The sequence below is a fragment of the Gorilla gorilla genome, chromosome 7 (genome assembly GCF_029281585.2).
Source record: "Gorilla gorilla gorilla isolate KB3781 chromosome 7, NHGRI_mGorGor1-v2.1_pri, whole genome shotgun sequence".
Lineage (NCBI taxonomy): Eukaryota > Metazoa > Chordata > Mammalia > Primates > Hominidae > Gorilla > Gorilla gorilla.
The window spans coordinates 47,063,838-47,088,152 of record NC_073231.2 but is presented as its reverse complement, the minus strand read 5'-3'; the positions used below and the strand labels follow the sequence as shown (position 1 = coordinate 47,088,152).

General features: G+C 42.6%; 2 protein-coding genes and 1 long non-coding RNA gene across 4 annotated transcripts in view; 1 reads left to right on the top strand and 2 right to left on the bottom strand.

Moving 5' to 3' along the window:
- Positions 1–13: 13 nt before the first annotated feature.
- On the bottom strand, positions 14–3,107 carry RPL7 (ribosomal protein L7). Its single transcript, XM_004047148.5, has 7 exons — positions 3,004–3,107; positions 2,101–2,209; positions 1,651–1,817; positions 1,166–1,303; positions 945–1,054; positions 436–645; positions 14–97 (listed from the first exon to the last, which is right to left on the bottom strand). Exons 1-6 carry the CDS (start codon positions 3,048–3,050, stop codon positions 437–439), a joined length of 780 nt encoding a protein of 259 aa, XP_004047196.4. The 5' UTR covers positions 3,051–3,107; the 3' UTR covers positions 14–97; position 436.
- Positions 3,108–4,005: 898 nt separating this feature from the next.
- RDH10 (retinol dehydrogenase 10) overlaps positions 4,006–24,315 on the top strand; it is a 30,290-nt gene continuing 9,980 nt past the window's right edge. The window contains exons 1-2 of the mRNA XM_004047151.5: positions 4,006–4,983; positions 6,592–6,827. Coding sequence (XP_004047199.1) covers positions 4,695–4,983; positions 6,592–6,827 — 525 coding nt within the window. The 5' untranslated portion in view covers positions 4,006–4,694. The remainder of the gene's footprint in view (positions 4,984–6,591; positions 6,828–24,315) is intronic.
- The window catches only part of LOC109028031 (uncharacterized), a 59,188-nt gene continuing 54,877 nt past the window's right edge, over positions 20,005–24,315 (bottom strand). Inside the window, exon 5 of one of the 2 annotated variants that reach the window (XR_008668012.2) lies at positions 20,005–22,497. This is a non-coding gene — a long non-coding RNA (uncharacterized lncRNA). Of the gene's footprint in view, positions 22,498–23,676; positions 23,897–24,315 lie in introns of those variants that run through there. The other variant, XR_008668014.2, reaches the window with a different exon arrangement.

The window sequence follows — 24,315 nt, the reverse complement described above, 5'->3', positions numbered from 1 at the left end:
CAACAACAAAAAATCACAAATACAACAATATATTTCAATTTGAGAGCAGGTACTGTTTATTAACCAACCAGCTTAGAAAAATAATCATGGTAGACACCTGAAAGGAAAAAAAGGAAACCATTAGAAAACACTTTAGGCAGCTAACAATGAACATAAACTAGGCAGTTATAAAGTAACGATTGAGTTTACACTTTTAAGACCACCCAATTTCCATCTTTAAAGACTCCCCAAAACAGGCTTTTCCTTTCCTCCAGAAAGGTCCTCAAAAGCAGTAAACAAACCAACTGTAATCATTAAGACAGTTGATCCCCACTCCCCACAAAAGCACTGATTAAAATTCAAACCCCCATCAGTATTTAATGGGAAAAGTATTCAAGATTACCACCACTTATACTCTAACCTTAACTCAACCTTTCTCAGGATGAGGTCTCTCACCTTAGTTCATTCTTCTAATAAGCCTGTTGATCTGGTCCTCCCTGTTGCCAGCATCTCCACCTTCTACAAAATGGGTGGTCTTTTTCTTCATTCCACCTCGTGGAGAAGACAATTTGAAGGGCCACAGGAAGTTATTTGCCTCTTTGAAGCGTTTTCCAACAGTATAGATCTCATGAATCAAATCCTCCATGCAGATGATGCCATATTTACCTAAATATTTTAAGGTTATTTAAGATTATTAAAGTTGCAAAAAGTTTTGAAATAATTATTCAAAATGTTTTTGAATAGGCTGTGAGATAAAAACATAACCAGGAATAAACAAGGTAAATGCATGGCTTTACAAAGATAAGGTTCAAGCTAATGAAACCACATCTTACGTTTTCTTTTAAGCTAAATCAAGAATCATAGGGAACACATGAAGATTCACAATAGTGAGAAATGTACGGCCACAAGAGGGTAAGAAATTATCGCATGGTCTAATACCAAATTTTCCCCCAAACAGAACCTACCAAGAGATCGAGCAATCAAAGCGTTATCTGTCAAAGCAATTCGCTTCTTATTGATTTTGCCATAACCACGCTTGTAGATTAGTTCATTTACTGACTTCAGATTGGGGTACCTGAAGTGAAAAAGCAAACATAAATAAGGTGACCACTGTTAAAACATCTAAAATTCATGTTGCTACGTAACCAATTTATCAAACAGAAATCAAAGGAGAAAAGAGACTTACCCCCATGCAATATATGGCTCTACAATCCTCAGCATGTTAATCGAAGCCTTGTTGAGCTTCACAAAGGTTCCATTGAAGATTTGACGAAGGCGAAGAAGCTGCAACACCTTTCGAACCTTTGGGCTCACTCCATTGATACTGTGGTGAAAACGGACCAAAAATGCATTTGCCTTTCATCGAAATTTTTATTAATACTAACCATTATAGTTTTGAATATCGAATCCTACCTAAACAGATAGGAATCCTCTCATGTTACACTCTGAACTTCTGTATCCTATTAACAGAAGGGATAGGAGCTTGGGGAACATGGCTTGCAACTAAACCATTACTGATCGGCACCCTCCTTGTTCTAGCTTCCCCTAAAATATTGTTACTCCAGTGTTTCAGAATCAGGGCTCCCAGAAGTAATGTGAAGTTTTTTGTTTTTTTTTTTAACCGGTGCTAACTCTCCCTTTCAAACCCGAATGCAGTAAAACTGAACTTACCCTCTGATTCTGATGACAAACGCCAATTTGGGTTCTGCAGGTACATAGAAGTTGCCAGCTTTTCTTGCCATCCTCGCCATTCGAATTTCAGTTCTGTACATCTGCCTATATTCCTTGTGATAGTGCTTTGCTTTTTCATAGATAAGCTTCCTCCTTGCCTTTCGAAGCTGAAAACCAATAATCAGTTATTCATAATTTTTAGCTCAATCACAATTAGCAATGCCAATTATTAAAAAGAAAACTAAAACACGTTTCCTTTAAATCTTTTCTTGCCACAGTATGCAATTACATCCCCCACCAAAAAACCCCACTACCTTCAGATTGTAACATTAGGGAGCTAAGCAATTACTCAGTACAGTTAGGAAGTAAATCTTGCCAAGAACATTCACCTCATCCTCAATCCCAATAACGCGCCTCCTTATGTGCTAGTGCCTCAAAAAGTTTACTTACCATCTTTTGGGCAAACTTCTTTCTCAGGCGCTTGATCTTCAGCTCTGCGAAATTCCTTCGCTTTTTCTTAAGGGTTTCTGGCACAGCAGGAACCTCCTTCTTCTTCTCTCTAACGTTAATAAACAAAAATGTTATCAATAGCTCAAAAAGCTCACAGGGCTGTATTACTCCCGTACTGAGCAGTGTTGTTTACCAAAATGCTGTCACTGACTTTAGTCACTAGTAACTTTACTTGCTCTGGCATGCTACAGTGTACGATGCATATTTTAGCTCCATGTCAATAACCTTTAACACCATGTTGCCTAAAACGCAATCACAAATATGACAATAGCAATACGTTTTTCCCTATTTCAACCAAGAGGCCCGGCCTCCGACGACTAATTAAAAAAAAGCAAAAAACACACCAACAGCCGAATAACAAAATGTACTAGCTGAAAGACTACTGCAAAGCACTGACCCCGAGACTTTAAGCGCAAAAATTAAAAAATAAAAATAAAAAAAAACAAGCCACCACCACTCTGGTTCAATCAGGATCCACATGTTGAAAGCAAAGGCCTGGCGGCAGGGAGGCCTGTGCCAAGCACCAGCCAAGGACGAACACAATTCAGAGGTTCTGCGCCTCCCCCGAAAGACCCTCTACCGAGGACTGGGCCGTCAGCCAACCGACGGGTTCCACACACATTCCAACCCGACATCTCGTTCCCGGGATCTCCAAAACCTCCGTCCTAAGACCACCCGCATCCAAACCCTAGCCTCGGGTCCCCACTGGTGTCACAAAGCGTCACAATCAAGCGGGGAGGTGGGCAAAGGTGCAAGCTACGGCCAGAGAGGGAAAAAGTGACACAAAAAGTATCTGGCTCTGGAGATGGAGAAGGATTCTCAAGAGGACCAGAAACAACTCACTCTACACCCTCCATGGTTCCAGCCGGAAAAAGAGGAAGTTGGCGCATGCGTACTGTCCACTTAAAGACTTCTCGAGAGAAGCCCCACGACTCATAGGTGTCTTAGAATAAGCCGGAAAAGAATCCAGAACTAAAAAGCCGCCTTGCAGACGCAAAGAACTCCCTGATTTAGCCTCTTTCAACAAACTTTCGGGTAAAACTTGTTTGAAGAAAATATATGCATTTGATTAGACTTTTTAATCAATTCAAGAGCAAAGAGTGCTGACACCTTGGCAACTCCGGGTCCTAATCCCCAGGCTGCGCTGACAGGATTAGGCTCCGTTCCTCCCCATAATGTTCCCAGGACGAGCCTCATGGGGACGAACTACAAATCCCAGCATGCACCACTCTTCGCCCGCCCGGCGGGAGGGCAACGGCTGACCACGACCGCAGGCAAGCACCGCGGCGACGGTTCCAGCCAGGAAAATGAGAGCCTCTTGGGCCACGTTCCAAACGGCTAGCTGCAATTCGAAGTCACTTTTGGCCGCCCTCCCGGCTCCCTGCCGCGGTAGTCGCAGACTACACCCCTTTCGCCGCTCCGCGAGGTCCTTGTCGTCGCTCCAGCCCACAGGGCTGTCTTCCGCAGCGCCTGATCGCAGGCGGGGCGGTCCAGAGTGCCCTGGTTTACGAAAAGTGGCTAGCCGGGGACCAGTGGGGACAGGACGGCCGGAGGAGGATGGCCGGGGCTCTGCTAACTGCCGAGCTCGGCAGGCGGAGGCCAGGACACCCCACGGGAGGGGGCGTGAGCTGCGAAGGGAGGTGCGAGGAGGGCTGAGGTTGCGGCCACGGCCGTGGGAGAGGGGCTACCCCGCTCGGCTCCGCGGACGGCTGGCGGGCTGGGGGCTGGGCCGGGGGCGGGGTGCGCCCGGGGGCGGGGAGGCCGGGCGGAGGGAGGGCCGATGCCGAGGCTGGCGCGGGCGCTTCCCGGTCGCGGGGTTATATAGCGCGGAGCGTGGAGCCCGCTCAGAGCCGGCCCGGAGCGCTCTGACTTGCAAGCGGGCTGCGCTGCGGAGCCCAGTGCCCGAGTGACAGCCGCGGAGAGTGCAGGGCCGGGGAACCCGAGCCCTCGGGGGCAGCTGCAAGGCGTTGGGCAGCGCTTGCCTGCGCCGAGCGAGTCTCCCCTTCCCGGCGCTCCGCCGCCCCGCACCCCACTCTCCCACCCTCTCGCAACTTGGGTCGAGTTGACAACTCCCGCGGCAGCCCGCTGGCCCGTGCCGCCTCCGCTGCGCACCCCTCCCCCGGGGTGAGAGGGAGCCGGCGCGCCGGTTCCGGGGACGCTCGGGCGGCAGCAGTTTGGCCATGAGGGCAGTGCGAGTCGTGTAACTCGCGGCTGTCACCGCCACTGCAGCGGAGCCGGCCGGCCGGGCGCTGCGGGACGGGCGGGCGGCTGCCGGCAGGAGGCGCCGAGCCGGGTGACTGCCGCGGCGGGCACAGTCCGGGGCCACAGCGCCGAGCCCGGGCGGGAGTGGCCCCGCGCAAGCAGGGAGCGGCGCCGCGCACTCCAACCCGGCGGGCACCTCGGGGGCGGGCGCGGGGCGCAGCCTTCTCGTCCCGGCCTCTGTGACAAGCGCCCCGGAGCCGGGAGCCCGATTGCCGGGCTCGGGGTGGGCGCGGACGCAGGCACTGGGCTCGTGCGGGGCCCCGGGCGTCGCGATGAACATCGTGGTGGAGTTCTTCGTGGTCACTTTCAAAGTGCTCTGGGCGTTCGTGCTGGCCGCGGCGCGCTGGCTGGTGCGGCCCAAGGAGAAGAGCGTGGCGGGCCAGGTGTGCCTCATCACCGGCGCCGGCAGCGGCCTGGGCCGCCTCTTCGCGCTGGAGTTCGCCCGGCGTCGGGCGCTGCTGGTGCTGTGGGACATCAACACGCAAAGCAACGAGGAGACGGCTGGCATGGTGCGCCACATCTACCGCGACCTGGAGGCGGCCGACGCCGCCGCGCTGCAAGGTAACCTGGAGCCGCGCGGGAGCATTGTTGGGTCAAGCCTCTTTCCACCCGGCGCCCTACCACGGCAGGCCCCAAACCCCGCTGCCTGGTCAGCCCCGCTGTGGAGGAAAGGAACACCCCACCGGTCTTTTGGGAGACGAGTGGAATTCGCTCCCTGATAAAGGAACGCGATCACTTCTGTATTACCAGGGAGAAGGTGCCCAGTCCTCGCGGAGGTTCGGTCTCTAGGGACCACGGGGGCGGGGGTTTCCTAAGCCCTCCGGGGTAGGGAAGGCGGAGGGAACTTGTTACCACAGGTTTGGATCCCAAAGAAATGTCTTGCTCCGACTTAGAAGCGGCGCGATGGGGAACTGAAGCGTCTTTGGGAAGTTGTTCTGACTAGACTGAAGAAGTGTCTGTCTTACTGTGGTCTGAACCCCTTAGACGAGGGCAGTATTGACGGTTTCACTATAAGTTTAGCCTGAGGAACATAATTACATTGTTTCGCCAGCGATAAGTGCTTTAGTTACCTTCCCTGAGCGTGATTGAAAGACGCCTTGCTTCCTAAGAGAAAGCTCTTGGAGGATTTAGGCTTCGTTGTAAATTTCTTCCATGTTTTTGGTCACCCCAGAAAATCTGCATTTCTGAATACTTATTAACTAACCTGAATCTGAGATTTTTTTTTTAAGCCAAAACAAAGTCCATAACCAACCATAAATATTGGTCCAGGAAATTTGATAATGGCTGTTGGTTTTTAACAAAATTTTTCATTTTTAGGGAAAACATTTACCTGTACGGAAAAAATTGACTTGGGCACTTCTCCCCTGTATTGATAATTTATCATCAAACTTATTGATACCTGCGTTTTTAATTTAAGGGTGAAAATGTACCATTTTCATTGGTGGTATGGAGGTGTAGCAAATACAGATTTTTGTGCTCCCTGCCAAAACCTAAAAGATAAGGGTATTCGTTTTCCAGGATACCGATTTTGGTTTTTAAATTGTCAAGTTCTTATGCGGTAAAATTGCATATTTACCTGTAACTTGATTTGTGACAGTACTTCTTAGAGGAGTCAGCTAGCCCAGTTAGAACATGCCAGTGATCCCTATTTCTTCATTAAAAATTGTGGATTCATTTCTTGGCTTTGGATGAATTCAGATTATTAATTGCAGTTTTGATTTGTGAGCCTTGAAGTGAGTTTCCATTTTGAGGGTTCTCATACTAAAGACTAAGAGCTGTTTCTCTTGGGCCACTGTTTCCCCAAAAAGAGAGGAGTGTGTAGTGTGTGTGTGTTGTTCTCTGAGCTCTGGGCTGAGATCAGTTCTTTGCAGGTGTCTTTAGCTCCAGCAAGCTGATCCCATGTGGTCTACTTGTATTGGGCTTGTCACAATTACATGACTTTCCCCTAAGCAAAGTTATCCAGTAAATTGCTGTAATTCCCAAAGACTTCATGGGAGGAAGGCAGCTGTAAAGCTCAGTCGTTGGCAAGCCTTGCAGCGTTAGAAATTTGAAGCTCACTGTAGTATTTTTGTTTTGTGTGATCTTTGTCCTACTGATCGCCATGTGACTCACTTTCTGCACTTCCTTCTCTTTTGCATGTTTTCTCCTCATCTGGACTTCTGAGGACAGCTGGGAATGGTGAGGAAGAAATTCTGCCCCACTGTAACTTGCAGGTTTTTACCTACACCTGTGACGTGGGGAAGAGGGAGAACGTCTACCTGACGGCTGAAAGAGTCCGCAAGGAGGTTGGCGAAGTCTCAGTCCTGGTCAATAATGCTGGTGTGGTCTCTGGGCATCACCTTCTGGAATGTCCTGATGAGCTCATTGAGAGAACCATGATGGTCAATTGCCATGCACACTTCTGGGTAAATATAAACATCCTTGTTTTCTTTTCTGGGCCCTCCTCAATGAGAAGGTTGGGAAGGAGAGAGACTTCAGTGCCAGCCTGAAAGCAACCTGTACTCTTTCGCCACAAGGTCTCCTTAGCTCTTCCCTATGGTAAACTGCAGTGTATGCTGGTTACTGTTAGTCGTTTTGTCCCCGCCCACCCCCCCGCCACCCCTAACTCAGTATTTTTGAGAGGGCAGAGGATTGAACATTTTGAACTAGTTTGAAAGATTGCCATAAAAATAACACGAAGGAGCGTAAAGCCCTGGGTTTGTTTATTTTACTTTCTGTTGAGTTTATAAAACATTGGTTGTTCTTATGAATTTCTAAAGTCAGGATTTAGGCTTCCAAAATACTGCTCAGCCACATTTTGGAAAGTGCCAAAGATTCTGAAATCAACATTTGTGGTCTGTTGGGAGTGCCCAGGCCACCCTGGCAGTCACTTTGCGTCTCCTGACCATCCACTGGGTCCAGGGCATCTTCCTGTTGCAGGATGCCTCGGGACTGTCTTGGGTTAGACAGTGCCTCGCAAGTATCACCCTAATAGGACCCTAGAGAGGGAAGCGAGGTGGTGAAACCTGGTAAGCTGGGGATTTAAACAATGTCCGCTTCTAACCATTAAACAATGTCATGATCTACGGAGGGGAGCAGGGCCTTCTGCTGCTCTAGGGGCAAAAGTAACCCCAGTTTTTCATCTCAACTTGTCTTCAGTAAAGGTAGGTGTGACTGTGTCCCCTATAACTGCACACTGCTGACCCACTTTATGCTCTTTTTCCTCACAGTATTTTCCCTTTCCTTTTGTAGACAGATACGATTCAATAAAGAAGGAGTAAAGAAATAGGATTCTCCTTTTTTTTTTCCATAGGCGGATTAGCCTTCTAATAGAACACAACAAAGAACTGTTTCTCCTAAATAGGTCACATTAAACCTCATTAATTTTTTAGCAACTGCTTAAAAACTTAATCTGGCTTTAAAAGTACTTATTCAAATGTTGCACCTCAAGCATCAAACCCTTTCTCTGCTCTTGGAGGAAGCTTATTTTAATGTTTTATTTTTAAATATGAACTTTATTTATTTATTTATTTATTTATTTTTTGAGATGGAGTCTCACTCTGTCACCCAGGCTGAATGCAGTGGCGCGATCTTGGCTCACTGCAACCTCTGCCTCCCAAGTTCAAGCAATTTTCCTGCCTCAGCCTCTTGAGTAGCTGGGACTACAGGCACATGCTGCCACACCTGGCTAATTTTTTGTATTTTAGTAGAGATGGGGTTTCATGGTGTTGCCCAGGCTGGTTGCGAACTCCTGAGCTCAGGCAGTCCACCCACCTCAGCCTCCCAAAGTGCTGGGATTGCAGGCGTGAGCCACCGCACCTGGCCTATTTATTTATTTTGAGATGGAATTTTGCTCTTGTTGCCCAGGCTGGAGTACAATGGCGTGATCTCGGCTCACTGCAACCTCCACCTCCCGGGTTCAAGCAATTCTCCTGTCTCAGTCTCCCGAGTAGCTGGGATTGCAGGCATGCACCACCACGCCCGGCTAATTTTGTATTTTTAGTAGAGGCAGGGTTTCACCATGTTGATCAGGCTGGTCTCGAACTCCTGACCTCAGGTGATCCACCCGCCTCAGTGTCCCAAAGTGCTGGGTTTACAGGTGTAAGCCACTGCATCCGGCCAACATGAACTTTATTTAATTCATTTACAAACCTCTAGAAATGAATATATAAATGACCTGAGCTTATATATGTTTTAAACAAGTAAGGAAATCACCAAATACAGTTTGGGCAACTTCAGCTTGCCTGTAGGTGTGTGTTTTGTTCAGTGGGGGTGGGGAACTGAATTAAAGTCCTTGCTGTGGCTGGGTCCCCAGGAACAGGCAGCAGGTGTCAAAGGGGTGGTTAGATGAATAAAAGGCAGTCCAACCAAATAAACTTGACATAGAATTTATCAAGAATCTTGTGTGTTCATGACTAATCCTGAGTAAAACAACTACCATTTGAAATAAAAGACATACATAAGTGGGAGGCGAAGTGTCATTTTCATATTTGAAGAATGGTAAAGATGAAGCTGCCGTAAAAACTGCAGTTGATTTAAGTCAGCCCTAAACAGTTACAGCACTATCAGTAGGTTCATTATGAACCGCAGATACTGACTGTGATTGTTTTCTCCAGTAACCTTTGACTAAGATGATGCAAGATTACATAACTGTAAACTTTTACCTACACCAGGTATTCTAAAGTTTAGCCATCTTGCCTACTTTGTCTGCATGATTATTTTGCTTAATTGTAAAATTTTAAGTGTAATCAGGTTTTTAAGAAACCCCATACAATCTGCAGTTAAATACTTAAAACAAGAAACCAGCTCCAGGAAGACATCTGATAAAATGAATGCTAATTTAGTGTGTGTAAAGCACAGAAAATTCATAGCCTTAGCTTTGAAAATGCATATAAATTGATATACTGTCTTTCTAATATTAGGCTACTTTTTAACATAACGAGGAAGTCAAATCAAATCTCTAAATAGAAAAATTATTCTGGACCTGAATCTGTATACCAGGGAGGAGCATAGCACCTTCCTAGAGTCATCACTGTGCTTTGAGATGTTGCTTAACCACACAATTTAAGGAGTTCTTGGAAGCCTTGATGGTAATGATGTCACTTTGTATTAAAATATGGGAGGCTCCTGAATTCTCCAGCTGTTTTTCCCCAAGCATCTAAACTTAAGAATTTATTTTCAATATTGAGTCAGAAAATTCATTTTAGAGTTGGAATTTCTGACTTCTTGCTGAAATTTACAAATCTTTTGAGAAGTTTTGATTTAGCAACCAAAATTTAAAGGAAAATTCAGTATAGATTTTACAGTGAATTTTTTAACAGGGGTTAAGGAGTGTCACAAGAGCCACCTGAATTCAGCTTCCCTTCCAGTAGTCCTCTTATGCGAAGCGTTGGTGGCAACTTTTCAAAGATGTGTTGACGTTGGCATGTGCTGTTTTCCTTCCAGAAAAAATAATGAGTGTGTCTTTTTACTGTATCTGGGTATGGAAAAGAAGTTACCCCATACATTTTTAAAAGTCCATCAGCTGAGCAAAGAACTGTTCAGTCATTTGAACAGATCATCCTGAACCAGACATTTAAGTAACCGTTAATATCTGTTTTCAGCAGTTAATACAGTTAATACCTGTATTTCAACAAATAGTATGTTGATCCTGACTCAGAGCAAAAGTGAGTGAAATAGAAAACCATGTGGACTTTCACTGAAAAGCTGTGGGCACTCCCAAACCAGTCCGCATGCTATTCCCCCTACCTGAAACACCCTCTTCCTCCATTCCACGTGTCTTTTAAGGTGTAGCTCAAGTTTCAATATAACCTTTCCTTCCCACTGCAGCACTTCTGGCATTTTTGGATATTAGAGTTGCAAGAATCCAGAGACCTTCTTGTTCAACCCTTTGTTTTCCAGTGAAGTAGGGGTTAAATGACTCATCTAAGGTTTTTCTTTTCTTTCCATTAATCTCTCACAGCATTTGTTATCATTCTCCCAAAGTAGATGGCAAGCTGTCTGAAGGCAGTTTATTATATACATCTTTCATTTTCCTTTGCCTGGAACAAAATTCTATTCTTAAGTCACTCAATAAATATTTGATAATAATAGGCTTAAATATTTAGAAGATAACCTATTCAGAGAATACTCACATGGGTCTATGTTCTGAAGTTTTAAAAGGTAAGCATTATGGGCCGGGCACGGTGGCTCACACCTGTAATCCCAGCACTTTGGAAGGCCAAGGCAGGCGGATCACTTGAGGTCACGAGTTCGAGACCAGCCTGGTCAACATGGAGAAACCCTGTCTCTACTAAAAATACAAAAAAAGTAGCCAGCCGTGGTGGTGCTAGCCTGTAATCCCAGCTACTCAGGAGGCTGAGGCAGGAGAATTGTTTGAACCCGGGAGGCCGAAGTTGCAGTGAGCAGACATGGCGCCACTGCACTCCAGCCTGGGTGACAGAACAATACTCCATCTCAAGAAAGAAAAAGGTGAGCATTATGTTGGACTAAAGCTGTGTAAGACCATTATTGCAAACCAGGGCTGTCTCACCCTTGTTATCACTCATATTTTCTTTTGCTTTCCTACATAACTTTCCATTCTCCCTGTCCCACATGTGTTCTGATTTTTACTATTTTGTGTTAGAACTCTGCTCATTGGTGTGAGGCTAGTGACTTGGTAAGGCTGGTGTTGGTATGCCAATTTGAATGAAGCTCACAATGAATGTGTAACAGCCATTCATATTTACCAATGATCAGTCCTCAAAAAGAGGACCCCCTTAGCAATTCTTTCCTTCCCTCTTAACCATGTACCATTTCTGTACCCTTTGGAAGCCTTTCCTCAGCCTGGCATAATTCTGTACAGCCTTCCAGTCTGCTGTGACACTTCATCTTCCAATGTTGTTCCATCACCAGTAGCTCTCCTAGGAACCTTCTCCTGGTCACCAGTCAAGACTTAGTGATAGATTTGGGGTAGGTTCTAGTCAGCATAATCTACTGTGAAACACCCAGTACAAGACCATGGAAAATGAATGCACTATCATGCACTTTAACACTAGCATAGAAATTATTCATGTGGGCTGTTTGTATCTGGGTGAGATGTAAAAACTTGAAAGATACCTCTCTTGGGCAGGGTGCAGTGACTCAAGCCTGTAATCCCAACACTTTGGGAGGCCGAGGAGGGTGGATTGCTTGAACCCAGGAGTTCAAGACCAGTGTTGGCAACATGGCAAAACCCTGTCTCTACCAAAATACAAAAATTAGCTGGGCGTGGTGGCACGTGCCTGTAGTCCCAGCTCCTCAGGAGGCTGAGGCAGGAGGATGACTTGAGCCCAGGGGTTGTAGACTGCAATGAGCTGAGATTGCAACACTGCACTCCAGCTTGGGTGACGAGAGCCAGACTCTGTCTCAAAAAAAGGAAAAGAAAAATATCTCTCTGTATTCTACTTTGAAATATGGAAAGTTGGTCTCCATGCAAACCCATGTTTTCCTCAAAATACTAACATTGCTTTACTTGTTATTTTTTAAGAGAAGTAGAATCTTAGCTTGCTATTTCTAAAAGCCAAAGTTTATCTGTAGATCCTTTTTAACCAAAGAGCTGCATTTGGCCTTTATACGTGAGCAGCAAATTGATCCCTGATTAACCAAAAGGGGGAAGCAAAAGCATTTCACTCCAGGCCTTTTATATTCTGAAGAATTTTTGCATGGTAAAGGACTAAATCTGTCAAATAGCTAGTAGGTAATTTACTTCTATTGATATGGTAGTCAGACAAGATAATTGGTAGTTAATTAATAGACCACTTAACTTAAAAGGTTTCACAGTTTTAAAATACTAATTACTGAATTAAGCATTTATCTATATCCAAATGTCTAAAGTCTATTTAGTTAAAATCTATCCAGGAAGAGTAAAAGCCCACCAGCTAGATCTGAGTAATGTAGCACTTAAAGACATTAGTGCTGCAGTTGTACCTAATATCTCATGAATGGTCCCTAATCATTAATGTTTAGGTTCTTATGTGATTTACTGGTTTTTAATCTCACATACTGCATTCCTCTGTTCTCTGGTTACAGAAACTAGTTTTGTTCAAGGTTTCTTACATTTAGAATTTCAAAAATCATTTCTAAAGTATTCATAAAAATATTTGGCCAGTATTTCTTTCTGCTTACCATAATAACTGTAAGACTAATTAGTTTATAGAGAATATTGATTTCCTATCTTAAGATAGCTACTAAACAGTTGGAATTCATGGCCTATTTTTAGAAGTCTCCAGTAGAACTGGTTTCTGTTATTAAATATATGTCATATGTATAAAAATGTTTGAACTTTAGAAGTACTTTCAATGTCTTAAACAGAGTTGTAAATTGACCTGGGGTCAATTTTATCTTATTCTTGTAGTCACAGTTGAAAACTGAGTAAAACATCTCTTTTGATAGGAACTGCTTGGTACCTGGGACTGTATACCTATATACATCAAATAGGATCACATGCTCATTGAACTTTGAGTTTGTGTATTTGATACATTACATGCTGGGCCCAAATCTGTTGCTACTAGAAATCAAAATCTATGACATGATAAAATATCACTTTACATAGCTGGTGTGAATAGGGAACCAGACGCTACATCAGATCAAAAGTTCTCCAACATCTTCAGTATGTTCTAATCTGTGTCTGTTTTTCTCCGTTGTTTAAAAAATACTGCTAAATAACCAATGTCATAATTTCTAACCTAAATGAAAAAAACAGCAATGCTCCCTCCCCTCATTGCCAAATCCAGTGTGCAGCTTCATCTTTCTACAGAATGTGACCCTCTTGACCGTCTCCTTGAAACTCAAGTGCTTTAGCTTCCATGATAAGCCCACTTTGTCGTGCTTCTCTGTCTGCCTTCAACTACCTTGACTGCGCCACACATTCTCTTAAAGCAGCATGTCACAAAACTGAACAAACTCCTCTTTGCTCCTTCTTGCATTCCCTGGTCACCAGGCTTAGAAACATCAGCATTATCTTCACCTCTCCAGCCTGCATACATTCATGGGTCCCCAAATCCTGACTATTTGCTTGTGCCCGTGTGCTTTGATTGATCGCCCCTTTCCTTTCCTACTTCATCCTGTGTGCCTCCATCACCTCTTGCCTGGACTCTTGAAAGTGCCTCTGATCTTCTTTTCCTGTATTCGCTTTTGGCTTTCCAACCTAGGGTCATCTAAGCAGCCTTGAGTTTGTTATCTGCCTGCTTAAAACGCTTGTATGACCATATTGCTCACAGCGTGAAGTCCAGGCTCATTAGCATGGCATCCTGGGCCTTCCAAAGCTGATTTCCACCTGCTTTTCCAGGTCAGCACCTATTTATCCCCTCATCTACTGTAAACTTCAGATGGGCTGGACTCCTCACTGTGCCTGGAGAGAGTCTTGCACACACTTATGCTTCACACAAGAGCCTCTGCTTGGCTGTTCTGCCATTTGAGTCCTGTTTTACTTGAAGACAACAGAAGTTGAATAGTTCAGAAAAAAATCTGTCACTATTCCTGAGAAAGAAAAACAAGTTTGAAATATTTTCATGTTCACTTAATAATATCTTTATATTTTAAGATGGCAGTCCCTGTAAAATAGTCGTGAAATTCTTGGCTCAAGGAATGGCCCTTTCTTGTTTGATCATGGAGTGAGTTGTGCTATTTATCTCAATTCCTGGAAGGAAGCAAAGTTGGTATTTGTTCTTTTCTGCCTCATTATACATCCCAGGCTTTATCCATTTTCTGCCCAAATAGAAATTAATCTATAGGATATGTCAAAGTGGAAGCATTGTGTAGCCTGTGCTAATGCTAACACTGAATAGCTTTCTCAAAAAGACTGAATGCAGAGTGCCCCGGCAGAGTCCTTAGCCATTCATTGCAGGATTGGGTCACTACAAACCCTATAGTTTAATACTTAACTGCTGACACTCCACTTATTCTCTTCTCATACATTTGTTTTTACTCTGATCATGCTTCAGATTTTCGAGATCTTTGGCAAATTCTAATGAATCTGTTTTAGTAACTTGAATATATCTAACCCATGACAATCTGAGAAAATTTAATAGCCTCACTTGAGAGTTAGACGAATTTTAAGTAGGAAACCCCTTTACATTTAAGTTTTGTCTTGAGTTGAGAAATATTAATAGCAAATTCATCTAAAATTTCTGCTTTAGTTCTTTCGGAAACTAAAATTAAGCCTCTTTCAATTATGATAAGTAGTCTATTTGCATGTGTCTAATCCAGATGTCTGCCTATATGGATAAATGTGCAGATGACATGGTATGTTTGTTTGCTTGCTTGTTTTTCTATGCTCAGTAATAAGTAGAAGACATGATTATGGTGCAGTTACAGCCACTGGACCTGGGAAAGTCCTAAATACCCAGGATGTTTTTGGACCCCCAAACTGTACTATGCTGAAGTTCCACTAGGGGGTGTACTGGCAGGGTGGATTTGTATCTTATTTCCTGCACATAGAACCAGTATTTTCCTGAGAGAAAGGGTCTTTTGTAACTAATCTTTGGAGTATGACAAAATCTAATAGTCCTTAAGAAATAGAGAACTATTTCCTGCCTCAGCTGAATGGGTTAAGTTCAATGTTTCGAGCCTGTAACTCCAGAGATCAGATTAAAATGTGTTAATCTTTCTTATCAGAAGTTGGTATAGTAGTTAGCTATTCAAAGAACTAACACTTCTAGATTCTATCAACTGACCTAGAAGCTCCTTTAGGCTGAGACCCCATATAGACATAATTGGAAAATAACTCAGAAGATGGGGGTTTCTGATTCTTTCTAAAGCATACAGCTGGTCCCCATAATAGGTAGCCTTCAGAAGGTTCCCTGTATTGTGAATTATCATTCTGTTAAGATACCATTGTTCAGAGCCTAGGCTGACAGAGCATGGCCTTGGGATTCATTTGCCTTGACATACCTGGCTGGCCAGTTCCAGTCACCTGCATCCCTGGGTTTATACAGGCCTATGCCATCCCCACACTGGAGTGGATGCGAGGGGACGCAAACCTTTTCATGTGGTCTGAAGGAATGCTAACATTTTTTACTTGAAGAGCTTCCCCAGTGTATTTCATTCTTGAATTTTTTTTCTTCTTTTTTACTTTGTCAATTCTCTTAAAACTCAGGTTCACACCTGTCAGGGACCATTTTCCTAAACGCTCTGAAACTGAAATGAAGTGAGCCACAGGGGGAAAAAATGAATATCCTCTTATAATCTTCATAAAACTTTCAACACTGCAGCAAATGCTGCTAGAATATTTAACAAGTAAGGGCAATTACTGCCGCAACCTTGAGTGCTGTCAAATTCGCCCCTTACAATGACAAGCCACTTACAATGAATTCACATTTGGAAACAAAACATTACTTGGTCTGTGAAACTTTCAAAGATCACACAAAGGTGTGAAAGTGGCAGTGGTGTTAGCATTGTATTTTTTGGTTTGGAAAAAACCACAAGTGTTTCTTACATTCTGCTTGCATAAAATATGAATTTCTTGCCTTTCCTTCAAATAGTTTAGTACTGGAATTTTTGAATATTAACATGGTGCAGCTTCTTAGTGTTATCCTAAACAACAGGGCTCAAAATAACATAAGTGTTACTTATGTAAACACATGGGTATTTGGAGGACAAGCGAAACTTAAAATTCAAAGCCTGAATTTTCCCACCTGTAAGTTGTAATTAACATACTGCCCCCTACTGATTTCTTAAGGGTTTTTTACATGGGCTAGTCCTGCAGTCTCTTGAGAAAGAGAAGCATAAGGTGTAATGAATTACTTCTAAATGATTTCGTATTGTATTTTTATTATGTTTGCTGGACTCTTTAAGTGTTGCAATTTTTACTTATAACAGTCGTTTTTTGCCTATAGTAAAATGGGACTGATAAAAGAAGGATTAGAAAGGAGGTGGTGTTGGAAAGTTTTGTTGTTTTCCAGCGTCATCTAGGACTTGGGATGAAAGGGACTAGGCAGCTGAAGCAACTGCTTAGCAATGTTTTTGCGACTTCTTTTCTTAGGTCAGATACTGTGTTTTAACCAGAATATGGTCTGCGTGGAGGGCAGGGAGGACTAGGAGCCATACATAGTAAGAACCAGGACTTGCAGGAACTTAAGGAAACAACCTAACCAAAAATAGATACCACGTATAACAAAAATAGTCTATAAATACATGCTTAATGAGCCTTGTGTACTAAATTTTTATATAGCACTTAAGTTTACAAAGCCTTTTCATAAACACTTTTCTCATTTGAGCCTCACAGCAACTCTGAATTAAGTAGAGCCACTATCCTCATGTTTATGGATGAGGAAACAAACCCAGAGAGGTGAAGGGACTTCCCTAAGGTCACTGCCAGGGAAGGAAGAAACTAGGACCCAAACCCTCAGCCTAGGCTTCTAGGTTAGAGCCTGTACAAATATTTAGCTGTGGGCTACAAGTTCAAAGCTCCTGGTACAGTAGGTAGATTTTCCTATGAGTCACTTAGGAGTTTTGCTCTGTGGTATAGTGTAAGAATTAATCTTCAAATGTTGATTTTTTATTAGCATGGTTAGTTTAGCAGTAACTGATTAACCCTAGCTTAATATCCCCAGGAAGCTTGCTCTGTAGATTAGACAAGCATGTAAAATTCAAGCCTGAAGAACCAATACTATACTAGAATTTTATTACGAAAGCCCAACTTGTGTGTTTCTGGGCCTTTTCTGTACTTTTCCATAGCTTGTATTGGAGAGAGTTATTATTTCCTTGAGAATAGTGTAGTGTATCCTTCGTCACCCAGCTTCCTTCTTTCTCTTCCTAGTTTGCATATCAGCATTGACAAATTAGACACAAAAAAAGTCACGAATGGATAGGGCTCTTCTACAAGGACTGGCTGAACAAAGTTCTATGACTAATTGGTACCAAAATATCAGTTAAGTGTGGTTTTAGTTTAGTTCATTTTGTTAGCTTATCTCCTAACAAAATGTAAAACCTTTATTCTGTTATATAATATTCTTATGGGATCAGAATTCCAGATAGCTTCATAAGCTTTGCCTTTGAAATGTTAATCATGGATTTTCAAAATTGTGCACTTTGGGCCACTGGTAGTGTCCAAACTTATAGTCCAAGCATGTGATCTATAAAGGGGTAATTATTCCCTAAATGAGGTTTTCTCACAGGCTTACCATAGTATAAAAGCCTCTATGGTTCATTTGTCCAAGGTAAAGTTGGAAAGCCAGTGAGGTAAGTGCCAAGGCTGACGGAGTCTACAGTCCCTGTCTTGAAAGCTAAGCCTTCAAAGCCTCTGTGGATGCAGAGGGAAGGATTTGAAGTCTTTTAGGTTTCTTCTTTACGAACTTTGCTCTAATGGGATTGGGTGGCTTGCTAGTGCTAAAAATGGATCCAAGGCAAATAGACATAGAGTCAGTCCACAAAGTCCCATGGTCATTCATACTAGGGGCTGTTGCACTAGGGGCTCTTGGCATTGATTTGAACCAGGCTTTACCTGATAAATGCTAGGGGTAGGAGGCACTGGGAACAGAAAGAGGATCAATTATATTGCCTGTTTCACTGAACTCTTAGGAGAGTTGATCTGAAGCCACGTGAGGTTGGGAGTAGACAGATTGCTCAGGCTCACTCTAGAACCTTCTTCTCGGCTTGTGGTCCCGAGCAGCCACAGCAGCACCACCTAACTACTGAATCTGAGTCTGCATTTGATTCAGAGCCCAGGTGATTCCTATGCGCATGTGCGTCAAAGTTTGAAGAGGAACTACTCTTCCCACTTTTTCAATATTCCATCTCCCCCTTACCCACATACACACACTTTTTTTTTCCTGAGCTAACCAGCCCTTTAGGAATCTTGTACCTAGGAAGATGTCAGACCACGCACTCTGGGGCCCACTCTGATCTGGGTTTATTTTTTAAATTTTGATTCAGGTCCAGTGTCTGAATGGTTGCTCTGCCCAGGGTGGAGTTTTCACAGCCCTAAGCACCACAGCAGAAAGTCAGGGCCAGCCAGTGAAGAACTGTGTGGCATTGCTGGATAATGGAAGGAATGGTGTCTCTTGTATATTTGTTGTCCTTAGAAGGAAGTTTTGTTTTTTCAGTTCTCATAATTTAGTAATGATATTTTCGGTGGTTTAACCAGAGTTGTGATTGGTAAGTGATTGGTATGATCTTCTATTACATTTCAATATTGTTCCTCTGTGAGGTAGCTAGAATATATCAGACTTGTTGGATCAGTATTATTGTCCTTCAAAGGTACTTCTTAATTTCATGGTGGAGTGGTGGTTTGAAGTATAGAAACTAAAAGTGATGAAGTTTTGAGTCCATATTTAAGTTGTTGGCTTTTTTTTTTTTTTCAATTTCCAGCCCCAAATATATTCCAAACTTGGAAAATGTCATTACAATATGAGAATGAAAACTTAAGGGACAATCATCACTGGAGTATATGGGACTTCCTTTCCTAATGTACATGTTCTTTCTAGTGAGTAGTTCTCATGTGGGTGATTTTGCCCCCAGGAAACATTGGTAACATCTGGAGACATTTTTCTTGTCAGACTGGTGGAGCTGCTGCTGGCATCTAGTGGAGAGAGGTCAGGGATGCTGCTTCAACATCCTTCCATGCATAGGGCAATCCTATGGCTTAAAATTACCCAGCCCCAAATGTAATGGTGCTGAGATTGAGAAACGCTGTTCTAGAGCACTGGTTCCCAAACTCAGCTACAAATGGGAACTACCTGAGGGACGTTGCCTCCTGATGCCTGATTCTCCCATTGGAGATTCTGGTATAATTGGTCTGAGAGGTGTCCTGAACACCAGGAGGAAAAGCTCCCCAGGTGATTCTAATGTACCAAACCACTGGTTTATAGGAAAGTTGCCATCTGCAATCTTTAAAATCCTTTAAGAGGTTCACAAATACTTATTTTTGTTTTTTAACAATGCCTATCCCAATGTAGGTACCTCATACACCCTCATTTGTGTTGAGTGAATTCTAAGTTCTAACAGTGCGTGTTTAAAAACAGAAGAAGTTTTCAGGTGTAATCTCTTGAATATATTTACCCTTCATTTACGTAAAGATTTTAACTTTTTAAAGATTTCACAGTAAGCAAACTAGAAAGCAGGGAAGAATTTGAACTATTTACACTTAGGAATTACAGGGGTTGATGATGATGGGGACATTGAGAGCTGTGCTGTTGGAACAGGGGCTAAGAAGTCTGCCACTGCAGATGGCCTGAACAGTGGCTAAGCTCGCATGCATGTGTTTATGCGTCATGGAAGTAGTTACTGGTCACTAGAGCAGAACCAAAGCCTCTGCCCTTTGGAAGATCTGTCTTTATTACAATTTCTGAGATGCAGTTTGAGTTTGGGGCAAAGCAAAGAGATTAATGACAGCCTGTTGTTTGGCAAGCTATTTGGCTGCAATTTTGTGGGTTATTTTCATTATTCCATAAAGAGTTATTAAGTAGGGGGAGGGGCCTGAGGCTGAAGGAGATCATCAAACACTCGTTTGATCATCTAGGGCCCGGCAGGGGAAAGATCAGGGAAAACAGGATTTCAGAAACACTGTTCAGCATTCATTGTTTAACACATCGAGCCTCCATGGACTCAAGTAAAACAGAAAAAGGATGATTGTTTCAAACAAATAATTTGTAATTTTTTTAATAAGAGGCATACATTCAAGTTATATTATGTTAAAAGGCACAGCCGTGACATCATAGAAATACTCAATGAGATATTTTTGCTGATCACTCAATGCTGGCCACTGCACTAATGGAGTTGATCCCTTACTGAGTCATTTATGAGAGTCTTAGGCAAATAATACCTCAGCGTGACCTCAGTATTCAGGGTGTGTGGTAGGAATTGGAAAAATAATTCTTGAATCTAAATCGTAACATATTTGAGATGAAAAAACTTTGGAGATCTCCTCTTTTGTCTCACAGATGAGTTTAGTCAAGATCCAGAGAGGTCAAGTAACAAAAGGAAGGTCAAGTAATTGGCAGTCAGGACCAAGTGGGTTTCTGGATTCCAAAGGCCAGTGTATTTTACAGACAAATTGAGTTTTAAGTCACCTTATTTCTGGTATATCTGCATAGTGAGCTCTAAAATGTAAGGGAACGTTAATATCTGAGTTGCTGCCTTGAGGTAAATTCATCCTATCCTTTAACAGTGGGAAGACAAGTTAATGAAGCATTTATTTTTGCTGAATAACTAATGGTGTCATCATCGAGGTGTTCATTTGAAAAGCCTGGCTCTTTTATTAGCTTCTTGGTTGCAGGGCAACTGTAGGAGTATTCTTGTGCATGTGTGTTAAGTACTAACTGCTGATTCTGTTCAAATGTTGCACTAATCCCTGTGGCCTCACAATAATACATGTTTTTAAAGGGATAGATTTAACATTGGCACAGATTTGACTATTATGACATGTTCTTTAGTCTCTCCTCTATTATCTAAAGAGTGAATGTTTTGTCTCGATCTGATAGAAATTAAGATGAACATTTTGTTAAGTCTGAGAGAGTAGTTCCAGGCTTAAGTATCTTGGGGCTCTATTGCACAATCGGTCAGGGGACCTTTCTGTCTCTACAAACATACCCAACTAGGAAAAAGAGGCTATTATGCAACAACATATGCATGTTAGAATTTCTGTTGTCAGCTGCAACTAGAATATTTAAAGTTGGTATTGCTAGTAAATACAGATTTAGGTTTTACTTCCTAATTAAATATATAATTTTGTAATGAAGATTGTTTTTTTCGAATAATACTTTCTGTGGTCGAAGTAAAATGTCTAAAGTTTGGTCGGTATACTTAATAAGTAAATACCTTTAGAGGTACTTTAGCCATATTTTCCTTACCCAGGTGAGCTCATAGTATGTCACCATTTTACATTTTTTAACACACTAATGATGTATCCTATTAACTTTAACACAGTTCACTATATTTTAAGCACCTTCAGGCATTATAGGAGGTATGGTCCCCTTTGGAAGTCAATGTCTACTCTTTCTTGGATGTTCAAATAAAAGATAAACACTTCAAAACGATTCTTATAAAAGATGGCTTTTTTGAATTGATCACAGGACAATGAATAAAACATTGTGAGGCTACAGGGACTAGCGGAACATTTGAGCAACATCAGCAGTTAGTACTTAACACACATGCACAAGAATACTCCTACAGTTGCCCTGCAAAAGTTTGTGCTTTTGAATCGTTTTCCAGGAACAGTGACTGAGTTCTCAGAGAAGAGCGCCACCAGATGTCATTTTAGCCTTGTAAATAAGCAGGAGAGTGTTCCTTTGTGATTCTGATAAAGATAAGTTAACTCTGGCAGCTGCACAGGCAGAAGGGGTGGAACAGTAGAGGAAAGTTGCCCAACCATGTGAAGGGTGCCGTAAGCATTTCCAGTCAGACGTTCTTTGTTCAGTGGAGTCTTGATGGTGTTCTTTTTTATTCAAAGTTTACATCATGCTATTATTTGGAGGTTCTGAAAATCCTTAAGCATACGTGAGAAAACTGTACTGTGCTGGTGGTGTTGACCTTTCTCCCAGCGTTATATGATTTATGGTCCTCTTTGGAAATGAATGTCTACTCTCTTTCTTGGATTTCAAATAAGAGATAAACATTTCAAAACGATTCTTTTAAAAGATGCCTTTTCTTGATCACAGGACAGTCATGTATGTGCACAAAAATAATGAGGCCTTCTCCTATGGTGAGAAATTAACTTTGCTTTTCTCTTAGTGCTCAGGAACCTAGAATTGCTTACAAATATGGAAAACACATTCTGTTGTACCTACACCTTTAAAATGTCATCAATCTCAGAATTTCAAAAGTCAGACCTTGCCGGATACCACATTTCTTCACATTGACTTTTGTTCCACTTTAGGCTAATTTGTCCTGACACTGCAGCTGCAGGCTTTGGGCTGCACAGTCTGTCATTAAGAGTACCAAGAATGGTCTGGAGAGTCGGAGCTGTTGGAAGTTAATTTGGCGTAAACTTTACTTTAAAAGATTTCTCGAGCTATGACATGTCATGTCTATGTGCAGTTACTTACATGTCTGTTTAAGAAGTTCTTGCTTATATTACAAATGTGACCTTTACAGTTATCTTTCAAAGTGCCCAGTGCTTTGAAGAGGAACCCTGAGGAGCTAAGGAGATATTAGACTTGTTAAGCATGTTTCATAGGAATGTCAGTGTCCATTTGAATGTCCTTCCCTTTTTTTTTTTAATCACACAGCAACCCTGTCAGCTGGTAGCAGATTATGGTATTGGAATCTTGTGATCAAATTAATCATGGTAATCAAAGTTCTAGCTCTACATTTAATAGCCAAAGTCAGTTATTAAAAGTTTTCTCTTTTGCAAATAAGAAAATCCCTAGGCCCCTTCCAACTCTAAATTCTGTAAACTTCCTGGTTCATATATTGGTTACTGACTTTGAGACCCCCTAGATCAAGAGTCAACCATATTTTCCTGCTGAAGAACTTGATGTCCTCTTCTGTTTTTTAGACAGTCAAGAGGACACTGCGATAGAGTGCAGTTCTCTGACTTACATTTACCATCTAGCAAACCTTGCCAACCAGCATGGGCACCAGCTCACTCTGGAGACTGAGCACATGTACTGCATTTAGAGACCCCTTTACTAGATGATAACTCCTGATCTATCCATCCTTATACTTGATGTAACACAGCAGTCCTATTGGTCAGCAAATTATCTGTGCTGCCCTCTCAGATCCACCCATGCGTCACAGGCATTAATCTATACCAAAGCCGTTTGGCTGTGTGTTTCAGATTTGCCCTTTATGTTCCTCTGACGACTCTTTGAGACAAAGTTAAAGATTATGAACCTTAGCTTGAACTGACTGGTGTCATGGCAACTAGCACTTCACCTTTTGCTGGTCTCTACCTCATACATGCTACAATATTTGTGCACATTAATAATTCATTGCAAAGTGCCAGATTTCTTTGTGCTGTCAAGCAGTGTCAAGGACAGAATATGCTGTGCTATCTCAAATGTCATCTACCAGACTGTTGAGGGCAAGAGTAATTAGAAAAGAAAACTAGTCAGGTTACTTGGGAAAATTCCTGAAAATGTGATGCTTTCTAGTCACCCAACTATAGCATTTTTCTTGCAAAGTATGGAATAGAATTCATGTTGATCAAAGTTTATTTAATAATGCGCCCCAGACATAAGGCAGGAGTTTGGAGTAATTGCTCGCCTCTATTCAGGCAGCAAAGGAAATGATTAACAGCCTTCGTGCTCAGTCACGTGTACTGGGCTCCAGCGGGAACCTGAGCACAGGCTTAAAAGAAACCCGAGTGGTCCTGATGTGGGTGCTCCTACCCCAAGCCTGCCTTTGCCCGACACAGAGCAGAGCTGAGTAAATGTTTGACACCAGCTTTAGAAAGAAGCCGTCTGGGATCTCAGGCTGATTAGCGGCCCTGGATAGTTTTCTTCACCTCTCAGTTCCCTCCGCGCAGCTCTTTGGTGGTTGTTGACGCTGTGAGTGATTGTTATAGTAATTGCAGTGTTGCCTGTAATTAATGAGCCTTTCAAATACAAAATATGGATCTTTGTCTTAAAAATGTAGAAAATGCAAAGATACATTGGATTTAATTTATACAGAAGGCCAGATTTGTCCTTGATTAGGCAAAGAAATCACATGTTTTAAACTGAACATTGACCCACCTGTGGTTTACAGAACAAAACAAATAATCTCCCTCTCAAAAGAAAGCTTCATATTGCAACCAGCCAACATGTGTCCTACTTTACTCTTTAAAATTGGAATGTATTTCTCCAAATGTTTATAGCCCACAGTTGGAAAAGATTTTTTTCACATAGCCATATCTGGATTGTTTGGTTTCTCTTTCTCTCTCCCTTCCTCTCCCCACCGGCCTCCTCTCTCTCTCTCTCCCCCTACCGGCCTCCTTTCTCTCTCCCCCTCACCCTTTTTTACTTCCTTTTCCTT

Coding starts and splice junctions, on each gene's coding strand:
- RPL7 (XM_004047148.5), bottom strand. CDS start 3,050: ATGCGCCAACTTCCTCTTTTTCCGGCTGGAACCATGGAGGGTGTAGA. Junction 1,304..1,650: donor TTTGTCATCAGAATCAGAGG/GTAAGTTCAGTT, acceptor TTTTCACCACAG/TATCAATGGAGTGAGCCCAA. Junction 646..944: donor TTTGATTGCTCGATCTCTTG/GTAGGTTCTGTT, acceptor TAAAATATTTAG/GTAAATATGGCATCATCTGC.